Source organism: Chelmon rostratus, chromosome 7 (genome assembly GCF_017976325.1).
Source record: "Chelmon rostratus isolate fCheRos1 chromosome 7, fCheRos1.pri, whole genome shotgun sequence".
In the NCBI taxonomy this organism is placed as follows: domain Eukaryota; kingdom Metazoa; phylum Chordata; class Actinopteri; order Chaetodontiformes; family Chaetodontidae; genus Chelmon; species Chelmon rostratus.
Genome location: NC_055664.1, coordinates 26,668,869 through 26,680,018, shown reverse-complemented (window position 1 = coordinate 26,680,018; position 11,150 = coordinate 26,668,869). Strand labels below are relative to the sequence as shown.

At 40.6% G+C, this 11,150-nt stretch overlaps 1 protein-coding gene and 3 non-coding genes across 4 annotated transcripts; all 4 read left to right on the top strand.

Annotated features, from left to right (window-relative positions):
- Nucleotides 1-5,859: 5,859 nt before the first annotated feature.
- Nucleotides 5,860-11,094, top strand: rps3 (ribosomal protein S3). The gene is made up of 7 exons (XM_041940212.1): nucleotides 5,860-5,934; nucleotides 6,945-7,075; nucleotides 7,324-7,417; nucleotides 8,147-8,241; nucleotides 9,389-9,576; nucleotides 9,750-9,953; nucleotides 11,019-11,094. The coding sequence occupies exons 1-6, from the start codon at nucleotides 5,905-5,907 to the stop codon at nucleotides 9,947-9,949; spliced, it is 738 nt and encodes a 245-aa protein (XP_041796146.1). The 5' UTR covers nucleotides 5,860-5,904; the 3' UTR covers nucleotides 9,950-9,953; nucleotides 11,019-11,094.
- Nucleotides 7,727-7,876, top strand: LOC121609787. The gene has a single exon (XR_006007019.1). It is a non-coding gene; the product is annotated as a small nucleolar RNA SNORD15 (small nucleolar RNA).
- On the top strand, nucleotides 8,727-8,876 carry LOC121609786. The gene has a single exon (XR_006007018.1). It is a non-coding gene; the product is annotated as a small nucleolar RNA SNORD15 (small nucleolar RNA).
- On the top strand, nucleotides 10,552-10,702 carry LOC121609788. The gene has a single exon (XR_006007020.1). It is a non-coding gene; the product is annotated as a small nucleolar RNA SNORD15 (small nucleolar RNA).
- Nucleotides 11,095-11,150: the final 56 nt, after the last annotated feature.

The following is an 11,150-nucleotide window of genomic DNA, read 5'->3' as shown; positions in this document are numbered from 1 at the left end:
AACTGGCACACGTGTGAGAAGCGGTGACACAAGTGGTCAGAATCAAAATTTGCAATCTGATATGGGTCTGAGGTTTGGCTGTGGTAAGATGGTTCAAAAGAGCTCTCTAGAAAGTTTCACGTTTCACTGTACAAAAAGTGGTTGGCATGTGTTTCATGTCTAGATCTACAAAAAAAATCTCTTTGTGACATGACATAAACCCAACAGGAAATACAAGTGTTATACTAATGGCATGTCAGCAGCGTGGCAACGAATTTCCTTGTTTCACAATGTGCCACTTACTGGCCACAGGAAGAAAGCCTTGTGTGACAGTCATCATGTGACTTACACGTTTTGCACAAAGGGGTGAGGGCCCATTCAATGCTGCTTGCAGCTTTAATTATCACCGTAATGAAGAAAGAAGATAGCTTACTGTAACTGCTGCTAGCTGGTAATATGTAATGACTGTAATGAATCAGCAAGAATGCAGGGATGCTGGGACATTATCTTAAATAATGTTTGTTAATAACAACCGGTAGGTGTGGGCTTCTATAATAAAACACACACTAAAATGTTAACAGGAAGCATTAAGTGGTGCTAGTGCTAAGCAATGCTAATAACATATCTCATGACTCTATATTACTCAGCCTAGAAGGTAAGCTGCTAATTAGCATGTCACTACTATTACAAAGCAACATACACATTAGCCTAAGACCACTGTCATTATAATGCACTGCAATAATAATCATGACAGTGTCAGTGTGTCACAACACGCACAGAATGACGTTCGGAGTACAAATGTGAGCACTTGAATTTCCACTATGGCAGCCAATGATTTACCACTACTATTGCAAGTGTTGGCATGCGGCCAGTGGACTTTATGCTTATGCAGTTGATTCAAACCAAACACATTTATACCACCACCTCAAGACAGTTCTACTAACCTGTTTCTGAATGTACACATGCATGATGGCTTATGGATGGCAAATTAATTCCAACATATACATCAGATGCATTTTCCTCTCATACACTTTCCACTCCAGCTGGTGACCTGCAAGTTTTTGCCCTGACTGGCAGATCCCTGCCACCCAACACAGGGACTAAACTACTAAAATGCACAAGTCCTTCATCACAGTTGAAGTGTTTACTGCTATGCACCAAAATATCAAGGAAAATTCCTTGTATGTGAAAACCTAGATTAGATTTAGATTTAGATTAGCTTTTTGCAAGGAAAATTGTTAGGCACATTACAATCTGGATGTTCTACATGACAACAAACCTGATACTGATTCAAATACAGCATTGTGGGTCAATAAGTCTGTTCTATTTTAAAGGCTCCTCCGAATATGACAGAAAAATGTACCTTTTTTTGGTCAAAATTTGAAGGATACCGCCAATTCATTTGTTTGTATTTTTAAGTATCACAAATTTCACTACATGCCAATCACTTATCTCTGTGAGGTTTAGGGCAATACCTCAAGAAAGCTTTGTGAGGGACCCTCTGTAGATTTTGGCCACAGTCTCACAGAAACAGCACACCGGGACAGGACAATCCCAGTTATTATAATATTCAATATTATAGTATAATATACCATTACAATATATAACATAATATAACAATATTATAGTTTATTATTGTTGTTGTTGTTGTTAGAATCTTAAAAAGTTGTGACAACCTGCATTAAATTCTTAAAAGATCATTTTGATGACAGAAGCCTGGAAAATTTATTTTTTACAACAAATATGAATGCTATAAGTATGTACTCTGCAGGTTCTAAATTCTAGACAGTAAAATGTGAAGATCTCTACATTTTGTTTATATAGCAAAATTATAAACCTACAAAGCTGTCCTTTCTAGCATTATATTGATCCTTTACTGTCTCAAAAGATCACTGTCTGTAAGAGTGGCAGCTTTGGATTGAACTACAGGCCAGAACTTTTGTTTTACTTTGTTTTTGTTAAACTAGAATTACGGTCTTGCAGCTGTTTGAGCTTCTTCACATGTTACAACAACAGTCACTTTAAGCTCATTATCAGCAGAACCAATCAGCTTGTGCTGGACTACAGTTCTTCAAATATGGATCCTGCTGCAAAGAAGCTACAAACTGTGAAACATGGATGCTTCACACACATCTTCTATCGAGCAGCACAGAAGATCTTTACAATCAGCACCATTTCAAGGTGGATGCCCGTGATAGCATCACCAAGTCAGTATCTGAGCAAATGTGAATATGGTCACAATCTGCCTTCTGTTCCTGAGTTATGCTGCTGAATAATGGCCAAAGAGTTTATGCAGAACAATATGATGTCACAGTGAAGGGGACCTGTCATCACTTCATTTTATCCTCTGACCACCAAAATCTAACCACTTCATCCTTGAATTCAAGTGAACATTTGTGACAGATTTGAGGTATTGCTAATAGGCTAATAACTCATGCATCCTGAGGTGAATCAAAAAAAAAATTGCAGTGTGGTCATTGGATAACACAGATTAGAGTTATATAGGCCACGCTCATTTGTGCAACAAATTCATTTGGCATTTTGGAATTTTTGATAAAGACATTTTAATGCTTCTTTTGGCACTTTTTTCATCTAATCGTCACCAAACTCAGAACATAACATATACAATACTTATGAGTATGAGTTTTTGGGTGTCACTCACCGTTTGTTTCTCATTGGTTACCAAACTTTTGAGGGCACCAACGCCCCTCCCTCGTGGCCATTAGTAAAACATCACCATATTACTTATTAACCGTTGTATCTCTGCAATGTCACATTCCACAGTAAGCAAATTCAGCAAAGCTGTACAGATGGGGTTGCTGTAATTCACCTGTAGGTGGCACTAAAACGTTTGAAAAGTTGCTGCTGCAGCAGCAGCAGAAAGCAGCTTCCAGCTCTCATTTTCTTCAGGAAATGCACATTCCTACTTTTGCTAACTCTCAGCTGGCTCACCTGTCCTCTCACATCTCACAACAAGGGGGAGAAAGGAGAACCCTAAAACTCAACATGGTCGATCTCTACTGACGGTGAGCTACAGCTGATCTCAACTTCTGCCCCTCCATCATAAGTTCCACTGAATGCTTTGAAATCTGACAGGTTTCCTTTGGTCCTCCTGACTGTGAAACTCCAGGTTTAGACTGAATATGAAAGAGGTCCACTCATATACACAGTTACAGATGATATACATCTGATCAACAAACACCAGAACTGTCTCATTTATTTTCTAATTCATCACTTCACATAGCATTAAATCTGATTTGAGAATTGAAAACCCTAAAAACATCTTAAGAGCACGGCAACTCACATCCTTGGGTATTTGGATTCATAAATGTCTGACTTATTTTATTCATGACTGACATACAGATTAGAAACAAGTCTTACCTGGACTGATCTGGACCTGTTGGAGCGAACCCAGGGCCTCATCCTTCCCTCGCACCTCTACTTCCTGGTTATGTCGGAGACCTTCAGTGACCTGAATCCCTGCAGATTAAGAGGCTGACGCTGGAACAAGCAGGTGAGTAACACACAAGCAGATTCACTGTCTCCCCTGAAGAACAGAGGCAGAGAAAGAAAGAACGAGTTTTACCAGCAGAGCAGAGTGCTGCTGCTGAAACGGGGAAAGAATCGATGCTGGAAAGAATACCGAGAGCAGCAGTCCATATTTCCATGGATTGCAGAGCCAGTTCTGAACACTGTGTTACAGAGTACACCGGCACCATTGATATCACTGTCCGGTCAGCTGTGTATAAACCAATTAGTGGGAAAAAACACTGGATGTGGAATCATCAATACATCTAATGGACTATGGAAAGGGGTGGGGGTGTATGGTGAGTCTGATTCAGTTGATTTCTACATTTGGGGTGGTGTGTGTGTGTGTGTGTGTGTGTGTGTGTGTGTGTGTGTGTGTGTGTGTGTGTGTGTGCCACAGCTAGTGATTTGTGCTGCTCTGAGCACGTCAGCAGGCATTGATCAAGCCAGTAGCTCATGCTGACCCTGAGGCCCGCAACACACAAACAAACACAGGATTGTGTACTCTGACACTTGTGAGGACCTTCATCGACAACATTTTGCAGCAACCATCACAACAACATGCTCTTAACTCTAGTTTCAACCCTAAAACAACAAATTGATTATAATCGTATTATATCTTGTACTAAAAAGTGGTATAGTGTCCATCATCATCAGTTTTCTTTGCACAAATTCCTGCTTCATGTGATGATTCAGGTAAGATGAACATTTGTTTACTAAAAGCAGTTTTATTGACGTGGTAGTGATAATGTAGGAATTTTTAAGCCCCAAACAATGGCCCCACTGGACTCTATTGTTATATAATGCTAGAAACTACATTTTTATTAAAAGTTAAGATGAGGTAACAGTGAGCCTATCATAAACTGAATGGTGTATCTACAGACAAAAGGACATAATTTTCTAAACATGTCCTCACTCTGAAGGTATAAAAAACTCAACTTGGCTCTCACATAAATGTCAAAACACATGCATAGTTTTGTGCTCACAGAGATGAACCTACAGAGAATTATCAGTATTCTTGTTGTTCTTTTGTTCTAACTCCCCTTCTTCCCTTGCTTTTCATTTCTTTCTCTTTAAATATTCTGCCCCTGCTGCAGTATGTTTAACTTTGCTGCGAAAAATATTACTTCATTACCGAGGTTGGAATGGAAATAAAGTATGAGAATGTGGACAGAAGTGTTGATTTGAATAAAAAATTGTGTTGATTGTGAAACCTAAAGTTACTCTGCAGTTCTGAGGGTTATCAGTGAAGTGTATGAACTCCACTGCAGACTGGAGTCTCTGTTAACAGTCAGATACATATATGCTCGCCTCCTCCATGAAACATCTGTATCCTCACTGCACTGCATCATGGGTCACATCTCTCGCTGGCTGCTGTGGCTGCTGCAGTATGTTGGTGTTCAACAAATGTCTGCTGTGTAAAACCTTCACAATCTGGTTTCATGAGGAAATGACATACAACAAACAATATTAGACGGATATTGAATTTATTAGATCATAGTGATGTTGTTAATGACAAAAGTTTAATTTTGCTTCTATCTATATCTTAAAGAATTAAAAATTTGAAAATTAAAATGTAATTTTCTGGGCATTCCAACTCTACACAGTACATTGAAATTCATTGGCTTAGACAATTCATTAATAACCCACCATCTTTGTGAAATTTCAGCCCAAATTATGTGTTTCCGTAAATTGGGAGATTTCTTTTATTGTGCAATTACAATATTAGTAAGATCTCAATCAAGTTATCAAACTTTCAGAGGCAGATGCTTTTGGCTCGGTCTCTCATATGTAACCATAACTTCTCAACTAAAACACATTTCATTAGGAAAATAAGGAAATTCTCTACAAAACAAATTGTAGAGAGTTTCAAAAATAATATCAAACTCGTTGCTCGACTACTCGACTCAAATGGTTCATCTAGTCTGCCATGACACCACTGCTGCGACACACCGGGAATACCGACACGATGCTTTTTATACAAAAAAAAAAGGAATAACGTAACGTATTACATTTGCCGAAGTTACAAGAGGGGACAAATAATGAAGAATTTGTCGTAGACATCGTTTCACAAAATGAACAAAGTTTCCCCTAACTCAACAACTCACAAAACTCTGCGATTTCTGAAGGGAGTCTGGAGCTGAGTTGCTGAGATCTGATCTCATTGAGAACAACGGTTAAAAAAACACAAGTGTTGAACACAAAAGCAAGGTCGTTTCGTTTATTATTCGGAGATCGTATCCATTAACAGATCCTATTTTAATAGCAGGTGTAAATGAGGTGACGGACCCTTCTCCAGCGGCAGATGGACATGACGTTACCGGAAGTTAGACATTTTGGTATAAATTCATTTCCGCGTCTACCAGCGGTCCTTTCCTGTCTACGGCCTGTCGAAAGATGGCGGTGCCAATCTCAAAGAAGAGGAAGGTGAGGAGATTTTTATCCTCGTTTTACGCACTTAGGCATCGGGTTTGTGTAAAAATGAAGGCATGTTGGTTAGGATACAACCGCATCGTGTTCGCCCCGGTGTGAATTGAGCTTGTTCACCTTCGGTCCGGAGAGGATTGATCCAGATGCTGCCTGCGCCGCGTCCCCCTCATTCGGCTAGCTAACATGGCCATGTCCGCCGCAGCCGGCTATCAGTAATAAAACCGGGTTTTACAGACATTAACCCCACACTCATTTAGTACTTTTAATTCGATTGTGTGCGAAGCCATTATGGCAGACTTTAAAATGTGCGAACTATCTCTGCTCGTCTCCTCTTAAGCGTAGTTTGAAGTCTCCTTATATAGTTACACTGGTGCGTTTGTTTCATGAACGGGGACGGAACGGCAGCTAACCAGCTAACCGACAGATATTTGTGGGTGTCATCACTAACATTTGATATGTTCGTAACGTTTAATGAAAACATCTAATGGCTGGACAGTGCAGTTCATTTTAAATTGCTAAACGATTTACAGTAGCATCGTATCTGGATATGTGGGAGATAAATACACCAGAAAACTGTTTCGACATGCGGTTACAGCATTTTCTGGCAATTTAAGGAATAACTACACCTGTGAACACGTCTAAGTACAGTTTGCTTAGACAACGGGACAAGCATCACAAGATCTAAATGTTAACAAGTATTGAAAAAGGGCATGAGAAGTGTTTAAGGTTGGACTTCACTTTTGTGAAGGTGATTTCAAAGTGATGAATTAAGCACCTCTGCAGCTCATTCTTTACATTAGTGAAGAGTCATTCCTTGATTTATTTTTCAAATCCAAGCCACCTCCAACAGAAACTTTGTAAATAAATCTGTTCCTGTGGAAGTGCTGCCGTTATAACTGCTGTTGATTCGTCCTACCCCCCTAATTCTTACAACAATGCAGAGTCCCATGTTTTTCTTCTGGTTGATAATCACTCGTCCGAAAGCTGACTCTGTGTCCTCTTCTTAGTTCGTCTCAGACGGTATCTTCAAAGCTGAGCTGAACGAGTTCCTGACTCGTGAGCTTGCTGAGGATGGCTACTCTGGTGTGGAGGTGCGTGTGACTCCAACCAGGACCGAGATCATCATCCTGGCCACAAGGTGAATGTCTGGACTTTATTGCTTTGGTATCTGGGAGATTGTGATGAGCATTGTTCACATCTTAGATCAAACGGTCAATTGTGAAAACAATCATCAGATTACCCAATAATGAAAATAACTGTTATAACAGCTCTGCCATCATACAACTAAAATGAACGGAATATGAGAGTGAACTTTTAGTGTGATGCTGTTGACTTTTTTTTGCCCAGCAGCACTGTTTAATCTTACACGTCTATAACTGTCTTTAGAACCCAGAATGTTCTGGGAGAGAAGGGCCGTCGGATCAGAGAGCTGACCGCTGTGGTCCAGAAGAGGTTTGGTTTCCCTGAGGGCAGCGTGGAGGTAAGGACATCAGGATGAATTTGTCAATAGTAGAAGAAACTGTTGTTACATGCTTAACCTTTTCACCCCTCCGTTTTTATCCCTGCAAGAGTTGCACAGATATCTTGAGCATGTTAGTCCACACTGAATTTGATTTCAAACTGATTAAAATGCTCAATTTAGATTTCTATTTTCTTGTTTGTTTGCTCAACACAGGGCGCAACACTTGACTACATTTAATATTCTTTAAGTGGAGTTTAATATGGAAGACATCCTGTTAAAATTAAAATGAATGCAGGCGCAAAGGCTTCAGATTCTTGATTGTCCTCCCTTCAGTGATGATACGATGACGAGACAGAACAGGACTCATTCTGGTACTGTGGGTTACTGGTTCAGGTCCACGTTCTGTGGTTCTGCTCCAGTTCCTCAGAGCAGGGAGTCTGTTTCACGTGAAGACACAGAGGCATTTGTCTGAGAAGGGTTTGAAGCAGTGTATAGCATTTCCAGAAACAGATCCAAGAAAGATTAGCATTTCTGACAGCTGTGACGAGGTTTTCTGTTCACGGACGTTATTGAAAGGATGCACATTAAGTAGTAAACAGCAAGTTCATATATCCTCATTTAGTCAAATGTAAAGTACTGGTACTGTCTCACCAATGGTCCTAGGACCCAGTTTGGCCCTAACCTGTAGTTTTTCACTGGCAGCATGCTGGGCGTTTGACTGAACTCTCTCCTCTCTCTCTCTGATAGCTGTATGCTGAGAAAGTTGCCACTCGTGGTCTGTGTGCCATCGCTCAGGCAGAGTCTCTGCGCTACAAGCTGCTTGGAGGTCTGGCTGTGCGTAGGTAAGCACTGGTGTACAAGAACTAGTAGGATTTACTGTCACTTGCACAACTAACTAAACTAGAAACATGAGATCAGGGAAGGCAGTATGAAAGAAGTGCAACCCCATTTCCAAAAACATTTATTCAAGCCTGCACAAATGGCTGAGTTTAGCTACTCAAAGATGCAACTTCATGTCGGGGCTTCGGCAGCTATAACGACGTTATAGGAGGACTGTTATCAGGCTGTCTGTTACCTTCAAGATTTGGATAAAACAGCTTTTAGTGCTGTTTTTCCCAATAATGGTAGTGAACTGGATGTCAGGTGTGTAAATTAGATTTACTACATAGCTCATAGTGGTGTAAACCACATTTGGTTTGATTGGAATAAAAATTTAGTAAAAAATTATAAATAGGAAATATATATCATAATAAAAACTTTATATGAGACATGACCCTTGTGTTTGCTCTCAAGGTGAGGTGTTTGTTCAGTGTCTGAGTTTTTGTCCCTTCAGTGATGATACGATGACGAGTCGGAACAGGACTCATTCTGATTCTGCAGGTTACTGGTTCAGGTCCACGTTCTGTGGTTCGGCTCCAGTTCCTCAGAGCAGGGAGTCCGTATTATATGAAGACATAGAGGCATTTGTCTGAGAAGGGTTGAAGGAGCACACACTGCTACCTGCTTAAAGTACCTGACTGTCTTTGTAAAGGCCTGTCAGCAAGCCAACAGACACAACATAATTGTGCTTATAATGGAAGATAATTTTTAAAGATCAGATGAAGCTCAGTTCTACCCAAACTTACATAACAATACTTGCTTTCATTGATTTGCAAGAGTTTTTAAATCACAGAAATATACACGTACTGATACCAGACAGTAGTAATAACTAGTAAAAATTGTAACATTCCAGTCAGTCATGTGCAATAAAATGGAATTACACAAATTGTTAAATGTTTAATGTGAATTAGAAAATGTTACAGCAACACTGCTGTTGATTCCTTCTGTTAAGTTTCAACCCAGTTTAAACTCGTCTATCAGAGCAGTAAATATAGTTCTTGGACTCTTTACACACTTTGTTCATTTTCACCAAAAGAATATGGAAACACTGACAGCAACTCTGGATAAACTGTTGTATGTTAACAATGTTCTTACCCTCTTTTCTTCCAGGGCATGCTACGGTGTTCTGAGGTTCATCATGGAGAGCGGCGCCAAGGGCTGCGAGGTTGTGGTGTCCGGAAAGCTGAGGGGTCAGAGGGCCAAGTCCATGAAGTTTGTGGACGGCCTGATGATCCACAGCGGAGACCCCGTCAACTACTACGTCGACACAGCAGTTCGCCACGTCCTGCTGAGGCAGGGTGAGTACAGATCGACCAGGGACACAGCAACAATACAAAAGACACAACAACTGAAGGTTTCTGCTGGGGCTCATCGGAAATCTCTGAGGAGGATGCATTTTTATTTTAACTTTGTGTCGTAGCTTTTTTTGTAGGCGCTAGTACATGTTGATGTGCTTGTTGGTCATCCTCAGGTGTGCTGGGCATCAAGGTGAAGATCATGCTGCCCTGGGACCCCAGCGGTAAGATCGGCCCCAAGAAGCCCCTACCCGACCACGTCAGCATTGTGGAGCCCAAGGAGGAGACCCTGCCCACCACACCCATTTCTGAGCAGAAGGGGGCCAAGCCAGAGGTGCCCGTCATGCCCCAGGGAACACCTGTACCCACTGCATAAGAGGGTAAGAGGCAGCAGCAGGCTGGGTGTATGGTTAGTGGTTGACTGATATGGGTTTTTCAATGGCTGGTAATATTTAGAGAGCATGACGGCGGAGGTCTCCTCCCCACAGCTAGATGCAACTAGTGGAGATTTGCATTGTTTTTAGTTTTCAGTTCGTTGTCAAGGAAAGGATATCCTGTCTTTCCAGTGTGCTTTGAAAATGTCGTGGGGGTTTTACCCGGCGTGATTCCCGCCTACATTGTGGGCAGCACCAGCTGTACTGGAAAATTAAATTGAGAAAAGTACCTAAACCATGCTGAGCTGTACTGTGCTTTGGAAACGTGGCAAAAACAGCTCAATGTTATGAGACAACAGTCACAAAATAATTAGAATACAAACTGAGCCGCCACAGCTGCCTCCATACTGTTTAATACCTTTTTCGATGACTACATGACTGAAGCTTGTGCTTTGTTGTCATGACAGTGAGCTGCATGTTTAGAATCAGGCCTTAACTGTGATGTAGATGGTGCTAAATTATGGGTAATATGTCCACTTAATTTTAGGACATACATCCAAAAACATTAGGCAGGCAATAAACAAACTATAGTCTGTTTTAGTCCCTTCAGTGACGATCCGATGACGAGTCGGAACAGGACTCTGATCTGGTTCTGGTGGTTCCTGGTGCAGAGTCACGTTCTGTGGTTTTGCTCCAGTTCCTCAGAGCAGGGAGTCCTTTACAGTTGAAGACATCGAGGCATTTGTCTGAGAAGGGTTGAAGCAGTACACAGGCCTGTTTTTAAAATAACTAAAATAGCACCTTTCTAACACAAGCTTACTTCAAACCAAGAATAAATTGTATAATTGTTGAAGCCTGAAATGAAACTGAACATGTTAAGTGTCAAATCAGTTATAATATACAATAATTATAATTAACAAAATGGTTTGTCTGTTCTAAAAGTCAGTGTAGAGTCAAGAGAAAATAAATATTTGTTGCATTTTTACTTTTGGCTAAAGCCATAAATTGGTTTTGTTAAGACAAAGTAAGTGTTGGAAGCTGATTTTTAATTCTGATTTTTGTCTTTTACAGGTTTTCATGTGTTCCGCCAGATGGAAGCAGGACCCTCGTTTTTTGTGTACAAAAACAATAAAATCTGGAAAATACATATAACATGTTGTGGTCACTTTATTTTTCAGTCTTGTAAAGTTGATACAAAGTTAG

Bases quoted from the DNA above. Each gene is read 5' to 3' on its own strand.
- rps3 (XM_041940212.1), top strand. From the start codon at position 5,905: ATGGCGGTGCCAATCTCAAAGAAGAGGAAG. The intron at 7,076-7,323 runs GTGAATGTCTGG...AACTGTCTTTAG, and splicing joins ATCATCATCCTGGCCACAAG to AACCCAGAATGTTCTGGGAG. The intron at 9,577-9,749 runs GTGAGTACAGAT...GGTCATCCTCAG, and splicing joins CCACGTCCTGCTGAGGCAGG to GTGTGCTGGGCATCAAGGTG.